This window comes from Hoplias malabaricus, chromosome Y (genome assembly GCF_029633855.1).
Source record: "Hoplias malabaricus isolate fHopMal1 chromosome Y, fHopMal1.hap1, whole genome shotgun sequence".
NCBI classification, from domain to species: domain Eukaryota; kingdom Metazoa; phylum Chordata; class Actinopteri; order Characiformes; family Erythrinidae; genus Hoplias; species Hoplias malabaricus.
Genome location: NC_089820.1, coordinates 34,707,941 through 34,726,403, shown reverse-complemented (window position 1 = coordinate 34,726,403; position 18,463 = coordinate 34,707,941). Strand labels below are relative to the sequence as shown.

Genomic DNA, 18,463 nt, shown 5'->3' with positions numbered 1-18,463 from the left:
AGTGACATTCATTGATACGTGAACAAAGACCTGTAAGTACAATGGGCCATATTGCAGATAGCACAAATAATAGAAGAAATATCCATATGTTGTATGATGAATGAATAATGTAACTATTGTGAGATGCCTATATGTTATATTCAAAATCACATTAACATCTAAAATTATGGAAGGAATATTGCATCCAATTGACATTAAAATGTTGACAGTTTTACTGAGATCACATGTCGAATTAAACATTGCAGGATATACGTACAATATTGATAGAAGAAAAAAGCTATTTGATTTTTGTTTTTAATACACAAGGGAATAAAAAGAGGGAAATGCTCCGTCTTTGTGTTTATTGGGATTGTGGTCAAGGTGACTCAAGACACAATACACAATACACAGGTATTAATTATCTGGAGAAAACTTGTTTCAATTTACTAATTATATGTGCCAGAACTTTATATCTATTCAATAATGTCATATGTCACATAATTTTTTTATTTGTAATATACCAAATATTATGTCCTTTTGTGCCATGTTTGAGTCAGCAGATCAATGTGTATAAAAATAATATCAGGTAAACATTTGCTCAACTCTTGCAAACTTTATTCATACAAAAATCAAAGTATACAACTACAACAGGGATTACAGACAGAACATTTTTTTGTTAAAATGTTAAATGTTTAGTAAACAGACGGATCATTGCCTCTGATTTCATAGTGTGCACTGTCTCTAATTTGTAAGTGAGAGTGAACTAGTGCTGCAATGACAGTTCGAAAATATACTCTGACAGAGACTGAGGGTCCTGTCCTGGCTTCATTATACTGTAAACAGACATATGATACAGAAAGCACAACATCAGTATCTTAAAGCCGTAATTCAGGATTGTAATCACAAAAAGACTTTGGGATGGTGAGGAAACGTTGTTCCTCACCATCAGCTAGCTATCCAGTCTGTGTGCTCAAAAACGGTCTTAATCCTCCACTGTAGAGCTCCACTGCATGTGCCTGTATTTACGTTCTGTGCTCTGTTCTTAATGGCCATTGAATATGCATAAATATTGTGACAAATATCCTTATGAGAGTGTACAAAGCTGTTCAGTCAAGCTATACTATGTGCTATTTGTACTTGTTATTGCATTGTGGAAATATTTCTTTTTTCATCACTCTGAAAGTTTCATCTCTAGTTTTTAAATGTGCAGTTAATAAAAAGTAAATGTTGTTCATTCAAGCTTATTATATGTTATTAACAATATAGAACACTGCTTTCACAAAAGAAAAAATAAAATCTGTAAATACAGCAATATATCTGGATTTATAGGCATCTGTCTAGTAATTAAGATGGATAAAGTTGGTATCTGTACTCTGTATCGGCAGGTACTTGAACATGAAATATCAGTATCGGAAGGGAAAAAGTGGCATTGATGAACGGCATTTGATTAACATTAATGTTAGACAGTGAGGTTGTGTCCCAAACAACATACTACAGAACTTTACATACTAGACTACAGAAACACTGCTAAGGGAGGTGTGTGTGTGTGTGTATATATATATATATATATATATATAAACAGATTGTTACTTTTTATTAAAAGATATTATACTTTATGGGGGACTTAATATGCAAAAGTTATACTAATACGCAGAAAGACCTTTCTCCACTCTCAGTCTCTCATCTCATCATGCAAGCAGATGGGAATTTGAGAAGATAACACAGAGAAGTGTCGTAAACCACTCTCCAGGGACCTTTTTTATGACCCAAGGCCACACAGGATCAAGAGCGGAATCTTTTGGGAGACACTCCCAAGGATCAGTTTATGCTCTGTGTAAAACTGCTTAATTAAGAACTTCTCAACCTATAGAATTAAACCTTAATTCCCACTGGTTTAAAAGAGTTGAAGTTACATATGGGAACAACTGTGTTAAATTAATTCCATTTAGACAATCAAAATCGGTGGAATTAATTAACATATGTTTTAAATCACCTTTTTTATGAACTTATGTAGAACCAAGGTAGCCAATTCCTCTGTGTTTTATTTGGTTAAGAGTTATGTAAAACATGGTTTGTCTTAATGATACTGTTTTGTGTAACTTATGATCTTTTATATTACAAAAGTATGAGTCAGAATCCTGGGATATTCATTCAACAGGGATGGTCTTTGTCTTGTCAAGTGTCATACATTTTACGTGATGTCACTACCAAGGTACCAATCAGGAGCAAGAGATGCTCCAATCCAAAATCCCTGAGGACCAATCACTTCGGCCCCTTAAGCGTGGTCCAGATAGAACAGAAGCTCTATTTTAATTTTATCTCTCGTAGAAAACTATAGTTAAAAGGACTGTAGTTTATTCCAGCAAATATCAATGCCACACCCAGAGCATTGAAGGAGACCTCGGACCCTCAAAGTGATGACAAGAGGTTCAGGATCAGCGACGGAGAAGGCCACACGCACCCTCAGAATGACCTTCTGAGATGAGGCCCAGGAGAGACCTGCATGGACGTGTCTCTCACCAGGAGGCAGATCAACGATGATGGAGAACTCCCACAGAGACCTTCAGAACTCTGACTGAGGGGTCGCCGTGTCTCTGGCCCAGAGAGAGAAAGTGGAACCCAGCGGCTGCAGTGCTACAAGGCCCGCGGCTGCAGTGCTTCAGGAAGCGACATGCTCCCAGCTATCTCCAGTCCATCTCCAGGGATACGTAAGGTCACATGGTTTCATTTCTTCATAACTTAGGAGGTTGGTGCTGAATGCTTTGCTGGGATAAACAATAGCCTTTGTAGAATTTAGGGTAATTATCATAGAGAAATTCCCTCATATATTAATCTGCCTGCTCCCTCATGTACCGCTGTAATCCATTTCATTATATGAATGTATAATCAATATTCATTATTTGATATTATTATTAATAAACCAGTTGTGTGATAAAACCAATCGTTGGTTATTACAAGAACCTACAGCGGGCCAAGGATCATAATTCATTAATAATAATTAATTCTAGCTAATTCTGCTATATAGGGCGGCACGGTGGTGCAGCAGGTAGTGTCGCAGTCACACAGCTCCAGGGGCCTGGAGTTTGTGTGTTCGTTTCCCGCTCCGGGTGACTGTCTGTGAGCAGTTGGTGTGTTCTCCCCGTGTCCACGTGGGTTTCCTCCGGGTGCTCCGGTTTCCTCCCACAGTCCAAAAACACACATTGGTAGGTGGACTGGCTACTCAAAAGTGTCCGTAGGTCTGAGTGTGTGAGCGAATGTGTGTGTGTGTGTCTGTGTTGCCCTGTGAAGGACTGGCGCCCCATCCAGGGTGTGTTCCCGCCTTGCGCCCAATGATTCCAGGTAGGCTCTGGACCCACCGTGACCCTGACTGGATAAGCGGTTAAAGATTATGAATGAATGAATAAATAATTCTGCTATATTATATGTAAAGTCATCCAACATGATGACCTACATGTCCAAGATAAAATTGGACAGGTAAAGACACTGTTTCTGAATGTGAACCCTGACATGTGGTCAAGTGTTGACTGGCGACACTGTTTGCAGTACAGTAATCCCTCGCTACTTCGCGGTTCATCTTTCGCGGATTCGCTACAGGTTTTTTCAAGGGGGCTTTTTTATTATTTACATGTATTAGACTAGGCCTGTAGGTGACAAAATATATAATTTACAAGTTTTTCTTACGTACAGTAAATGTATTGTTCATGTCCACATCCGAGAGAAATTTACTTACGCTAAATCACAGCTTAGGAATAACTCTATTGAAGAAACTGGTAGGATATCACATGTAGTTCCAGCTGAAAAACATTATAGAATGACTGTTTAATGCAAACGGTGGGTTGTTAACAGTACAGGGAGGGTTTTAAAAGTCTAAATACTCGTTAAATACATAAAAAATATCTTTCCCCTACTTCACGGAAATTCGTTTTTCGCTTCTTCCTGCATAAAGTGCAAATAACAACATTTTTGTTTGTACTTCCATCTGGAAGTTTCTTGTATTTAAATTTCCCATCCACCAGCATAGTCTCTTCCGTCATCTCCATCATGTTCATCACATTGTGTGTCGTTATAATTCGTATGCCTGGAACTCATGCACTGAGAAACATTTCACGGTGCAAAGTGCGATTAAAATGCTTTAAATCTTTTATTTCGTTATTTAATTAATTGAAATTATCACGTTAAAGTCCCACCCCTAACATTATAAAAATTTTTTTTTCTTTCTTTTTTTTTTAAACACACTATTCAGTACAGCTGTGTGTAGTTTGGGACACAGCCAGAAGCAAACACTAATTTGTTGCATGTTTAGTGTACTTTTTCACAACCGAACTGTTACATGCTTAACACATTTTAGGTGAAAAGATTATAGTGTCACTCTTTGTCCCCAGTCTTTCTGCTGCCCCTCCAAATCAACAGTATCCGAGTATTAAGACCAGTTAATGCTTCTGTGTTGAACCTATGCTGTAGGCAGCACTGCCTGATGCGCACCTCTCCAGAAATGTAACTCATCACATGTAAGCAGATCACAAATGTGATAGGTCTGAAGTCGAATGAACACTGCTCAGAAGTCCAGAAATATTAACTCTTAAATATTAAGACTAAATATAACAAAGAAAATGTTTGAAATTCAGCCCTAGTGGTCTGGTGGTGTAATTGCAGAGCAACACAGGCACTAATGCATAAGTATAAACGTTCACAATGGCATAGGACACATGGGCATAACATCTTTTACTCAAACACTAGGTAAGATTTGGGGGACTTTTTCTGCTCCTAGGATTCCCCCTAGTGCAATTAACTTTTACAGCATTGTAGCATTTGGTTGGGAAGGGGTGGTTTCCTACCCTCCTCCAAAGGTTTCATAGTACAGTTTCTGCAGTGCTAACACGAGTAGCGGCAATGATAGAGGACCTAGTCTCCATGTTACAGGTTAGTGAAGTATCACAATGTTTTTGAAGCAGTAATTTTAATGTAAAATTATTACACAGTGTTCTTCTACTATCTAAAACTATCTGTTTTGTCTATATAGTTGCAGAGTATAGTTTGAGCTATTTCTGCTATTCTGAGACAACTGTTTCTTAAACAGGCTACGGTTTTGCTTTTCTGACTTTTTGCCTGATACCCGTTTTTGTTTTTGGGATTTGTAGTGTACTGATTTTTGGGTTTTGGAATATTTCTTCTGATTTTGACCTCACTTTTTTCATTGTGTTTAATAACTCCCCAAATGTCCTTAACCCTTGTGTGTGAGTGATTTGTGACATCTACAGATGTGTAAACCATGTATATGAATGATGTTTACTGAAGACTCAAATACAGACAAATACTAAATGGTACAAATCATTTTGTTAATTCATAACAGTTCTAAGAACTAACAGTGATTACTTACTGTGTCATATTTGCACAACAGTTGATAAAAACAAGTCTGCCTTTGGTATTGTTGGTTTTAGGCAGAAAAATATTTTCACTTGTTTTAGCACAGAGACTGTGTTCGTTCATGTCCAAGCAATGGTGCCATTGTGCGGAGCTGGGAAATTTGTTCAGACACGTTACAGTTTTATTTACTGATTTTCATAGTAACAGCAGATTTTCATAATGTAGTGGAGTAAAACATAAGGTATTTGACTTGAATTGTAGTGGAGTAAGAGTAAAAAGTCACCCAAAATGGAAATACTTTAGTAAAGTACACATACACAAAAAAAGTACTTAAGTACAAATTACACTTACTTCGTTACTATCCATCACTGCAACGTCACCGGCTCCATTTTGCATGGAGCTGTGCTAGTGAAAAAGTGACAAGCGACAGTGAGCCAAACCGAGTCTAGTTGAGCCGGACACATGTGGTGGAAAAGCACCATGAAACAAGCAGCTTCACTCTTGGTCAAGTTTTTTTGCAGATTTATTTGTCACAGTGAGTGCTGCAACCTAATGAGCTTGCCCAGAAAAAACAGGCAGAGCAATTCCCTCTACACTTGGCTATAATGAGACTTCTTCAAGTGTTTGATTTCATATTTTCTTAACACGTCTCGGATATCTTCTTTTGAAGGTTTATCCAGAGCTTTTTGGTTACTAAAACAAGTGCAGAGGTTTTCACTCACAAACTAGCTATTAGCTTTGCGGATTCATTTATCATTCATTCATTATCTGTAACCGCTTATCCAATTCAGGGTCGCGGTGGGTCCAGAGTCTACCTGGAATCATTGGGCGCAAGGCAGGAATACACCCTGGAGGGGGCGCCAGTTCTTCACAGGGCAACACAGACACACACACATTCACTCACTCTCACACCTACGAGGACTTTTTTGAGTCGCCAATCCACCTGCAACAAGTGTTTTTTTGGACTGTGGGAGAAAACCGGAGCACCCGGAGGAAACCCACGCGGACACGGGGAGAACACACCAACTCCTCACAGACAGTCACCCGGAGCGGGAATCGAACCCACAACCTCCAGGTCCCTGGAGCTGTGTGACTGTGACAATACCTGCTGCGCCACTGTGCCGCCCTATTCATTTATCAGTAAAGTATTATTTTTTTTAAACATAACTAAGACCTTCTTAAAAACAAAATGTACCTGAAGCATTTAGTAAATGTCAAGCAATAACCCATGATTTCCTGTTTCAATGGTCAGCCATTAAATTATGCCCACCCCCTTGTTTCTAGACTAAATGTCCATTCTCTCAGCTCCCCGACCATACAGGAAAACTTTGTAGTTCTACAATTACTGACTGTTGTCCATCGGTTGCTCTGCATACTTTGTTTGTCCCCTTTCACCATGGATGATTCCAAGCACTGCAGTGATACTGAAATGGTGTTAGTGTCTGTTGCATTTGTTCTAGGTGATCACAGTAGTGATGCTTAAAACTCCATAGAATACAGAATAAGGTAGTTGTTTCAAGATTGCCTAGAGCAGTGGCGTCAAGGGGGGGCGTCAAGGCAACAAGCTACGCAAGTTTGAGCACTGCTAGCTAAAGATGGAAGTTTGTGAGAGCTAAACATGCAGCGTTACAAGCAACAGGAAAGATTATATGTTAACTCTTCAGACAAAATATAATGTTTTACACAATTGACACACATATAGTATCTAGCTATAACAGACAGCTGCTATGTGAAGATGCTGGTGATTTATGATACAAATTTTTAAACACAATTATAATTCCATTTTTGATTGTCCAACTGGAATTAAATTTACAACATTGAAATTTGTGAAACGAATCAATTCATCTGTGAAAATTTGATTCTGTAGTTTTAAGAATCTTTGAATGTGTGAGAAGAAATAGGGAATTAAGGTTTATCATTAAGTAAGTCTCTGTATCTCTGGCTGAAGCTGAATTCTTTTCTTGCCTCCTGGTGACCTTGTATCATATGCGGAGAGAGAAGTTAATGACTCCCTTATCCAGACTTTGATGCACCAAAAGTTATCTGGATTCTGGGGGATGTGGAGATGATCAGATAAGTCACTGAGCAGGCTGAGTTCTGAAGATTAAAGTCCCAAAAATCAAATCCTTTATATGAAAAATGAAAACATATTAATTTTACACTACAATCACAACTATCTAGCTACCTAAATCATACCTCTGGTTTGGCTTAAAGTTTAATAAAGTAGTTCTTGTCTGAAAGTGCGTGCAATCAGTGAGAAAAGTTTCTGCACCACAGTGAAGCTGAGGCTCAATCCAAAATATCTCCTTTCTAGGGTTGTCCCAAATACCAATTTTAGAGTATGAGTCAACCAGAGCTTTGTGAAGGTGGTCTGGTCTAATTCCAGGTATAATGCTGACAAAATGAACTGTAACTTTTCCATGCTTCATCGCAAGTAGATTGTTGTAGTGTGTTAGGCTGTTTTAGGCTTCATTCTAGACTTTTATGTTGATAAGCCTGAATACAGGTGGAGTGGACTCAAATCTCAAAATTAAAGACTCAATGAACGAATATCCAAATAGCTGAATATTCAGGGCCAGCCCCACTATTGTCACCCTCCATAGGGCACAGTCGACCATAAAATTACGGTTTATGCACCCATGAAGTGTGCTGTATGTAGAAAATAATTTATGTGAGCTATGAGGTTCAAGTTTCCATCTAAATACTGTCTGTATTATTAGTCTTATTATCTGCAATGCACACTACATAGTATGGCTCTACTTTAGGATGCAGTTTGAGCTCCTCTATTGACAGACTAGTCTTGCATTGCCAGACTCTCTAGGGAGACTTTGTAGGGAAGAGCCACCTACTATTGCAAGAAAATAAATTTGACACACAGGCGGACCAATTACAGGCTATTATGGCATGACATGTAGAAGGAGGTCCATAGCCAATAGAATGCAACTGATGCACAAAATGTATGCAAAATCCTAACGAACAGAGCTTTGTTTACAAATGTGACATGGATAAATGGTTTAGGGATGCAAACTAATATTTCTTTCAGTTCAACATATGAATGAGGACTAAGTGTTGACAGAAACAATATAACAGTTTAAATATCACAGTTTTTTATTTGAGTTGTTTGTTTGACTAATGAGTAGATCCCCAGTATGGAAATTATTATGTACTGTAACGTCAGCTGCAAAGCAATTTTAAGGTATAAAATCACATGCAATCAATCCGCGTTTGAGTCTTAGGTGTCTAATCACATGCTTCATGATGATGAGTGAATGGAGGAGAAATAAACACCATAAAAAATGCAGCAGCATGCTATAACTTGAGCACTAAATATAAACACCCATTTTCTCCAAAAAAGCCCACCATTTTCAAACACGCCAGAGTGCTTGACAGCCTACAGTGTTGTTTTTCTTTGTGAAGCGTGCCATTCCTCTCAGTAAGCTGCAGCTAATGGCTCTGTAATGATGCAGTGAAATGAGCCAGGCTGAGATAGTGATACCATCTTAACTTTTTACAATTTATTTTGTCATCTTAATGGCAACAGTTCACTAGTTTGTAATGCAATTGCACATCAGGAATTTACCTGTATGAATAGCTGGTATAATGGTGGGAAATTACAAGGTAAGAGAAGCCAGTCCCATGGTAAATTCATACTCCTTCCCATGACACACTCTGATTGTGAAGTATTTTTATCAGCTATATACACTAACCAATCATAACATTATGACCACCTTCTTCTTTCTACACTCACTGAGCTCTCTCTGCTCCACTGTCCACACAGGAGCACTTTGTAGTTCTACAATTTGTAAAATCTACAGACTGTAGTGCACCTTATGCTCTGGATACTTTGTTTGCTCCCTTTCACCCTGTCCTTCAGTGGTCTGGACCCCCAGAGAAAAGGTGTGATTTGCGTGGTGTATCATTCTCAACGCTGCAGTGATGGTGTGTTACTGTGTGTTGCTTTGGTATGAGTGGATCAACCACAGCAGTGCTGCTGGAGTTTTTAAGCGATGTATCCAGTCACGGTCAACTCTGTTAGACACACCTGCCTTGTTTGCCCACCATGTGACTGCAGCTCATTTCTTGCTGCACAGTTTGTGGTAATCAATGGACACAGGATACTGTTGGAGAGATATTTTTGCTTGGTGGACTTTTCTCAGTCCAGCAGTGACACTGAGGGTTTACTCATGCAGCCCAGCTGTCTCTGATCCTTTCAGTGCAACACATTAACACAACACCACCACGTCAGTGTTACTGTGCCTAGAAAAAGATACAATTATTTTTTTAACTGCTATAATATATAACAACATAAACTCTTAAAGCTGTTAAGATTTATATATAGGAATATTTCTGAAACTTTGGGGTATCAAAGTGACATCCTACTTGCCCCCCCTTGTATACACGCATGCACACACACAAATTACATTATAAACTAGAGACCCGATTGAATAGAAAATTGGCTCTTTATAAGGAATTGAATGCTTTTAAATTGATGACCCAAAATAAATCCTTTTATCACCTGAATAATAATGCAAAGCAACAAGCCCAAGACATTTTTATATATGAACTCCAGAAAATGGGAGAAAAAAATGACATTTTCTAGAGTTGACAGAAACAAGTAGCGTTCAGCTGGAGATTTTCTGTGTCTGACACACACTCTCTACAGGAAATGACTTATGCATGTACCCTTTAAATACCAAATAATGTAGAAAAATATAAAACTACATAAAAGAGAATGTAAAGAAATAAACTAGCTCTATTATGTGTATTTAACTGTAAGAGGTAGACAAAGACGCTGGCAGAGGTGGAGGAGATTGGCAGGAGTTTTTCTTCTCGTGCTTTATCGCTGAAAATAACTTGCACACAATGCTACAAAAAAACAGCAATGTGACAGAGACGCTTGCATGGCAAGATAACCAAGTGAACTGAATGCTTGCTGGGCCACCTAGTGGCAGGTGGTGTAAACTCGCTCACTAGCAACTCGGATCTCAGCTTGCGTCATAAAGAAAAAAAACAAAAACAAAAACAAACAAACAAAAAAAAAACACTTAGTAAGTAACACTTAGTAAGTTTTACTAAGTAAAAAAAAGTTTACTCAGAAGTTCAAGGTTTTACTGTAATAGGTCTCCTACAAATATTTTTTGGTAGCTGGTTATGAATTTAAGGTTAGTCATTATCCATTATTTTTCCTTTCTTTTTTAGGCACCTAAAAAGTTGTCCTTTCATTATCTTGATCCGCAGTAGACACTGACATGTCAACACCTCCTGCATACCAGTCAAGCTCTCTCCCAACCCAGAAGTCTATACAAACACTCACTGTCCCTTATTGCCCAAAAAAATGTACCCTCAAATATAATGAAAGGAGAATATGCCTTGTCAGCACTAGTGCTGCATGATTAATTGTAATTTTATCGTTATCACGATGAGTTTTTGCGATAAACACACAGAAAAATGCCACGATAACCCTTGAACAGCAGACTCAAACTGCATTACCAATGTGTATTACCCTCTTGCAGCAGCAGAGGGAGCTTGTCACGCTGCAGACTATACTCATTTGACGTAATGCTTCTATTTAAATATAGATACTTGTATATCTATTATTCACTTACGTATTTATTTATTTGTAATTTTATTTGTGGTTGTTCAGGGAATACAGCCTTGGATTGCAAAAACTGCATGCACTATAACAATTGATTTACTTGTGATCTAATCTAAGGAGATATCTCTTGTTGAAGAAACCTGCAAAATAATTCTGATTTCATTACACAGTAAAAACAGTTTATTTTCAGTTTATGAATGTACTGCTGTTCAGAAACACATTCATTCATTCATTCTCTGTAACCTCTTATCCAGTTCAGGGTCGCGGTGGGTCCAACGCCTACCTGGAATCATTGGGCGCAAGGCGGGAATACACCCTGGGGGGTGCCAGTCCTTCACATGGCAACACACACACATTCACTCACACCTACGGACACTTTTGAGTCGCCAATCCACCTACCAACGTGTGTTTTTGGATTGTGGGAGGAAACCGGAGCACCCGGAGGAAACCCACGCGGACACAGGTAGAACACTTCAACTCCTCACAGACAGTCACCCGGAGCAGGAATCGAACCCACAACCTCCAGGCCCCTGGAGTTGTGTGACTGCGACACTACCTGCGCCACTGTGCCACCTTCAGAAACACACACATTCTTTATTTTAATCTTAATTTATTGAGTTTCACATTGATATCGGGATATCGCGGATTTAGAGTTACCAGTATGTATACCTATTAGCATGTGTGGAATGTGAAAACCTAATAATATTTGTTGAATATGTGGCCAGTACAAGTTCTAAACACCATTCATGCACAAGTGTATATAGATTTCAGAAAATAATTGTAATGACAATTTCAAGTATGATTAAAAGTATTAAACTTATTGTGAAACAGTCAGATCCATAGAACTGAGTTGTCTTCTCACTTTGGAGGAATGGACAGAAACACCTGTGGAATTTCCCAGCTGTCCAATAAAAAAGATTTAACTGCTGTTTAACAGTTTTGTGCTAAAAGTTTTGCTCTAGCCCTATTGCATTGTTATTAGGAATTGCATGTTATTTATGTCTTAATCATTTTAAAACTCAGCTTTCTTTGACATTTACCTTCGGTGTGCTCTTATCTAATCTCTTTATGTCTGTGGCTGGAGGTGGGTAGAATATTACAATATGGCAAGTGAACTTACCCCTGGCAAAAATGGTAGTATTGACACATTTAGGGAAAATTCAGTCAGCAATATACAGATATGACCAAAAAATTATTTGCATTTAATAGCTGAAATATTTGGCTTCTTGAAACATGCCTTGAAGAAATTATATTCAATTCGATTAGAAAAAGTCTAACTAAAACCTGTACTAACACCTAAAGAGAGGAAAACATTGTTACAGTGGTCTAACAAAAAGCAAGCAGGGAGAGGGGATTGTTGGATGATTATGATATTCAGTGATGAGTCACAAATCGGCTTTGGTAAAGTAGATGATGCTGGAACTTTAGTCTTGTGCAGTTTTAATGAACCTTATAAAAATATGACTATCTGAATAATCACCTTTCCTCAGTCATTTATGAAACAGGGTTGTGTCCATCATTAGAAATTTTGGTGGAGGTGAATTCATTTTTCAGGATGCATGCATCTTGCACTAGAGCAATGTTTCTGTCTTACTGGAAATTTATGGTAAAAATGTATGCTTGCTGATATGCTACAAAGTAAAAAAGCTGGCTAAATATTTTCTAATGGTGGTGGTTTCATAATTTCTGCAAGGGGTAAGATTAATTAAATGTAGTATTGATTAGTGTTTCTCAGAGCACCATTGCCTGTTTTCATTATCTTCTAAAAGGTGAATGTTTATTAATGGAATACTATTTATTGTGTGTTAATTTCATTAACAGTAAATATCATGTAAAATATTTATTGACATCCTATTTTTTTTTTACAAAAACAAGGAGAACCAAAAAATATATTTTGATAAAGAAAAGTATGACAAAAGTTATCACACTTTTCATGAACGAATATGAAATGATGATTTGAAAAATGGATAAATGATTCGCTATTCTGTTTCTGATTTCACAAAAGAAAGCAAGGGAATAAAAACAGGAAAATGTGAGTGAAAACCTCTGCAGTTGTGTTAATAACCGAAAAGCTCTGCATAAACCATCAGAAGAAGACAAAAGAAGATATCTGAGAAATTGTGATAGAAAAATTAAACTACATTGTTGCTTCACAGAAAAAGAATCCCATTATAGCTAAGTGTAGAGGGATTTGACAGCGGCACTACCTTCAGCACCACCAGAATGTAATATTTTTACCTTAAATTACTTCAAAATCAAAAATAGCTAAAGCTTGCTTGAAAAGTCGCTAATGTCACTAGATGTTGCAATGTGCTAATTTGCATATTTATTATATCATCATGTCATATGTACATTTCCCCCAAGCAAGAGACCACATGATCACTTCTTTGGTTGAGACCAGAGCCATATATAGAGAGAGAGTTGCGTCAACTCCGTTGACTATAATGCACCAGATTTATTTATTTATTTATTTTTTTACAGCAATGGCGGATCATGGAGCCTCTCAACAGACACCAGCACTAAATTATTAGATTTGGAGAATCTTAGTATTTAATTAGGCTACAGAACTTTGAGTAAAGTATAAACATAACAATGAACAGTCTGGAAATACTTTCTCATAAAGTAATTTTATGATTGATTCTGTCGGGAAATTAGAGAAAGATTATTCTAGCGTGATGTTTGTGTGGGGAAGTATTTGTTAAATGTAACTGGGCGAGTGATTGTAGAGATTGTAAGTGGCAAAGTTGAAATGAGTATTTATTCTGCAATAGAATCTAAGCTAAAGTTACACAACAGTAAGGAACAGAACTGTTTTTGTGATTATGTAGAATATGATGTAATGCATATCTGAGACTTTTAAACAGTAAATAAAGAACACCTTCATCCTGCAGCTTGTTCCTGTTTAATAAAGCAAATTATCTTCCCAATGATGTGTTCTTTGCATTAAATGTGTAGGTGTTTGAACATTATTTAATATATTTTATTTGTTCTTGTAATCTTTAGAAATGTAACAACTTCACTGTAGTGGAGTATGTACCCAGATCAAGAAACGAAAAATTAAGACTCTGACTCTCCACTCTGATGATAAGTTTGGGACAGGACCTACATTCCACAGAGTGTGTGTGTGTTGAAAGACTCTGCACCCGCCCCCACACACGCACACAAACTCACGCACACACCTATGTCTGACAACAAAGGCTAAGCAGAACACTTTTCAGTGACCCCCCTTTTCTTCTGCAATGTAAATTGGAAACCCCAAAGTTTATGACCCCATTAAGCCTAAAAGATCAATCAGAGCCTTAGAGACCAGGATTAAAGAACCCCAGCTTTATTGCCATCAGCGTCAGGATGGCGACCCTTTATCTAATCGCAAAAATCAACAGATGACCCAGGACTGCCTTATGGTGACCTCTCGCAACCCTAGTTCAAACCAGACAAACAGGATGGACCAACAGTGCCCCCAAGTGGACATTTGCGAAATCACTTTTCGCCCTATCTCCCTCTAAACACATAACGGACGCATATGGGCCACTGTTTATAAACATGTTTTATGCAATGTGTATTAATGTTATCCTCTCTCAGGTGACTGTCTACTAACTAACCGAGTGATGTGAATTACTGTATCAATCACGAGGAAACATTCCTGTCTTCATTTAGAAAGACGAATTAATTTGTAACATCTAGAATAGTTGGTAATGTACTCGATATATATATATGTTTGATAAAAGTAATCCAGTACACTCATTATGCTATATTCAAGTATGTATGAAGTATTTTGATTAAATTAAGGTTATGTATCCGTCCAGGAAAAATGTGAATTTTCAGAGATGCGAAACTGGAGAAGACTGTGAAACCGTGAAACGTGAACCTCAGACCCAGGAATCAATCAGAGAACGAGACCTCCCAAATGGGCGTGACTGCGCCTCCGATGAAAAGGGAGCAGTGAACTCTCTCTTGTCTCTTATCGCTTAACTCTTAACAGTTTTTCCACGCTTTTTGATCTCCTCTCGTACGCCTTTTACGCTCTTTTGTCTTCTCTCTACGCCGACAAGCCGACTCTTCAAAGACTCTTAAAGAAAAGGACTTCACGCAACTTCCAAGGGACGCCTTGTGTCAGTTAGCAGTGCAATACAGAAACTAAAAGAGTAAACGTCGATTAATTGTCAGTAATCTTTTCTTTCTTTTTATTTGTGTTCGTGTTTGTAGCCCAATCCAAGTTTAATTTTACGAGAGATCAAAGCAGGTGAAACTTATTTTGGCCAGAATAAGGGCCATCGTTGAAATCGTAAAATAAGCTAATTAATTCGTAAAAACAGCTTCTGAAGATCGGAGGAAAACAGCAAACTTATTCTGACGCCCCTTTCATATGGAGGGAAACTCCCACTCAGGACAGAAAGCCAGAAGAAATCCTTCAACTGACATTACCACGCTCTGAGTGCGCCTGAAGTGGCCTGCCTCGCAAGTGAAAACGTCTACGCTCACCCAGCATCAACGCTCCCACGAAAGAAATGCGGGAGCCAAGCTGGACCTCTCTCCAATCACCTCAAAAGCGCTGCTGTACCCATCGTGTGGTTGAATCGTGGAAAAGTAAGCTAAATTCCTCATTTTCAGAGCTGATGGCGAATTAAATCTCTTGGTAAAATTATACCCTAATTATTTGAAATAATACAGTGTGTGGAGTTTGTTCCTTAAGAGTCTGAAAATCCTGAGAACTCACCTAGCGGTGACAGTATTTCCCTCTCTAATTAATTGTTAATATATTTGTCATTTAAGTCAGTAATAATAATAATAATTATTATAAGTGATAATCACCATTAAGCATAACCAGCTCGAATACTGTTACTCCGCTACATCACGCTACTGAATTAAAACAGCCACTATATGTATATAAATAAAATCTGTTAGTGTTTTTTTTCTTTAGGGATTTATCAATTGTAGTAATAAGTGCATGGTAAAATATTTTTTGTGTGTTCAAACAAATGTAATTTAATGCCCTGACTGGATGTGATATTTTAATGTAAGGTTTTTAATAGCAGATTTCTATATGAAGGCTCAGGCACGGATCCTTATTTCTAGTTCTTTAATTTTTTACATCTAAATCAGGATTAAGGCGGCACGGTGGCGCAGCAGGTAGTGTCGCAGTCACACAGCTCCAGGGACCTAGAGGTTGTGGGTTCGATTGCCGCTCCGGGTGACTGTCTGTGAGGAGTTGGTGTGTTCTCCCCGTGTCCGCGTGGGTTTCCTCCGGGTGCTCCGGTTTCCTCCCACATTCCAAGAACACACGTTGGTAGGTGGATTGGTGACTCAAAAAAGTGTCCGTAGAAGTGAGTGTGTGAGTGAATGTGTGTGTGTGTTGCCCTGTGAAGGACTGGCGCCCCCTCCAGGGTGTATTCCTGCCTTGCGTCCAATGATTGCAGGTAGGCTCTGGACCCACCGCGACCATGAACTGGATAAGCGGTTACAGATAATGAATGAATGAATAAATCAGGATTAAAATTGTTGGTAGAAACAATGAAACAATAGGTTTCAATAGGTTTAGGTTTTAATTTAAGTTGTTTTAAGTTGTAAATTAAGTCACTGAGTAATGAGTTGGTAGCCAATATAGCGGCTACTCTGCACAATATCGCCTGCCACTCAGTACTTAGTCATAAATACACAATTTCAATAAAGACTGTGGGGTTTAAGTAGTTTATGACTGAAACCTATGGATAGTCTGAGTTGTAAAATAATTTTCTGGATGTGGTTGTGTGAAATTGATCAACTTTTTTCAATCCTATCTTTATGTCACAGTCTGCAGAGCAGGCAGTAACTGCTAGTTACTGTCCACAGTAACACAGCTAAAGTGTTTCTTGATAAACAAAAGTTGGACAGATAACACCAGTGCACAGCAGCGTGGACACATGGATGGGCAGACAGACATTCACAGTGCAACAGGCAAAATTCTGATAGCTGTGGACATCTTAGTGTCCAATATGTATCAAACAGCCGATATAGCTATGCAGGCGAAGCATTTCAGGTGGAAACTACGTTTTGGTGGCTGAAGAATGGCTGTCAATTCTTCAGCATTATAAACTGTTCTTACCAGTGGAAGGCTTTGTTTGTGATTCCAGGAGCCAAAGTGGTGATGTCCCTTTTTCATTCTCCTTTGGCAGCTGGCACTGTGTGTATGATGTTTGGGGTGTTATAGTGTTGGGGTGATTGTCTCCAGGGGTGGCCTGGCTCTCTTCTGGATCGGAAAAAGTGATGCAAGAGCTGGAGGCAGTGACAGAGAAAGAAGTACAAGAAGAAAAAGTGGGGCTACGAGCTAGAAATTGAAGCAAGGGATGTGGGAGGAAAGAATCAAGAGAGACAAAGTAGAGATATTCATGCTACAGACCAGGTCTGGGCTTCACAAACAGTAACAATGAAAAGCAAAGAAAAAAAAGAAAAAAGAAAAAAAGACTTATTTCATAGACCATATTCATTATTTTGGTCATCTAAACAGCAGCCATAAGTTAAATTTGCCCATAAATAACACTTGGGTCATTAGCACCCTGCTGTCAAGATTTGGCACAGACATGTGGAGCACTGAACATATGCTGTTCGTGTGTGTGTATGAGAGACAGATCTGTCCAGAACAGAGTCTCTGGGCATTTCTATCATGTGACACAAAGGGATATGCTGAGAGAAAAACTAATACCTCATTGAAAGCGTTTTTTCACTCTTTCCAGCAATTAATTCCATCAAAGTTTCACACATCCTCTGGACCCATCTCCATCCCACCCAAGATAAGGACTGTGCTGCAGAATGTGGTCTGGCATTATCTTGTTGAAAAATGCAGGGTCTTCCCTGAAAGAGATGACGTCTAGATGGGAGCATATGTTGTTCTAGAACCTGAACATAGTTCTCTGCATTAATGGTGCCTTTCCAGACATGCAAGCTGCCCATGCCACAAACACTCATGCAACCCCATACCATCAGTGATGCAGGCTTCTGAACGGAGCTCTGATAACAACTTGGATTGTCCTTGTCCTCTCTGGTCCGGATGACATGGCATCCCAGTGTTTGATAAAGAACTTCAAATCGTGACTCCTCTGACCACAGAACAGTCATCCATTTTGCCACACTCCATTTTAAAAGACCCCTGGCCCGGTACAAACATCTGAGCGTGTGGAGCTTGCTTAGAAATGGCTTCCTCTTTGCACTGTAGAGTTCCAGCTGGCAACGGCGGATGGCACGGTGGATTGTGTTCACTGACAATGCTTTCTGGAAGTATTCCTGAGCCCATTCTGTTATTTCCTTTTCAGTGGCATTCCTGTTTGAGGTGCAGTGATGTTTAAGGGCCTGGAGATCATGAGCATCCTGTAGAGTTTTACGGACTTGACCCTTACGCACAGCAATTGTTCCAGATTCTCTGAATCTTTTGATGATGTTATGCATGGTTGATGATGATAACTTAAAAGTCTTTGCTATTTTACGCTGGGTAACACTATTCTGGTATCTTTGTGTGCAACAATGGTGGAATTGGTGATCCTCTTACCATCT

The 18,463-nt window shown here is 38.7% G+C and overlaps 1 protein-coding gene across 3 annotated transcripts in view; it reads right to left on the bottom strand.

The window, feature by feature from the left end:
• LOC136677970 (DNA annealing helicase and endonuclease ZRANB3-like) overlaps positions 1 to 18,463 on the bottom strand; it is a 166,776-nt gene that overhangs the window by 35,512 nt on the left and 112,801 nt on the right. For 2 of the 3 annotated variants that reach the window (XM_066655694.1, XM_066655695.1), the window contains exon 15: positions 17,022 to 17,243. The exons of the other annotated variant lie outside the window; for it this stretch is intronic. In XM_066655694.1, the coding sequence (XP_066511791.1) occupies positions 17,022 to 17,243 (222 nt within the window). The remainder of the gene's footprint in view (positions 1 to 17,021; positions 17,244 to 18,463) is intronic. 3 annotated transcript variants of the gene reach the window in all.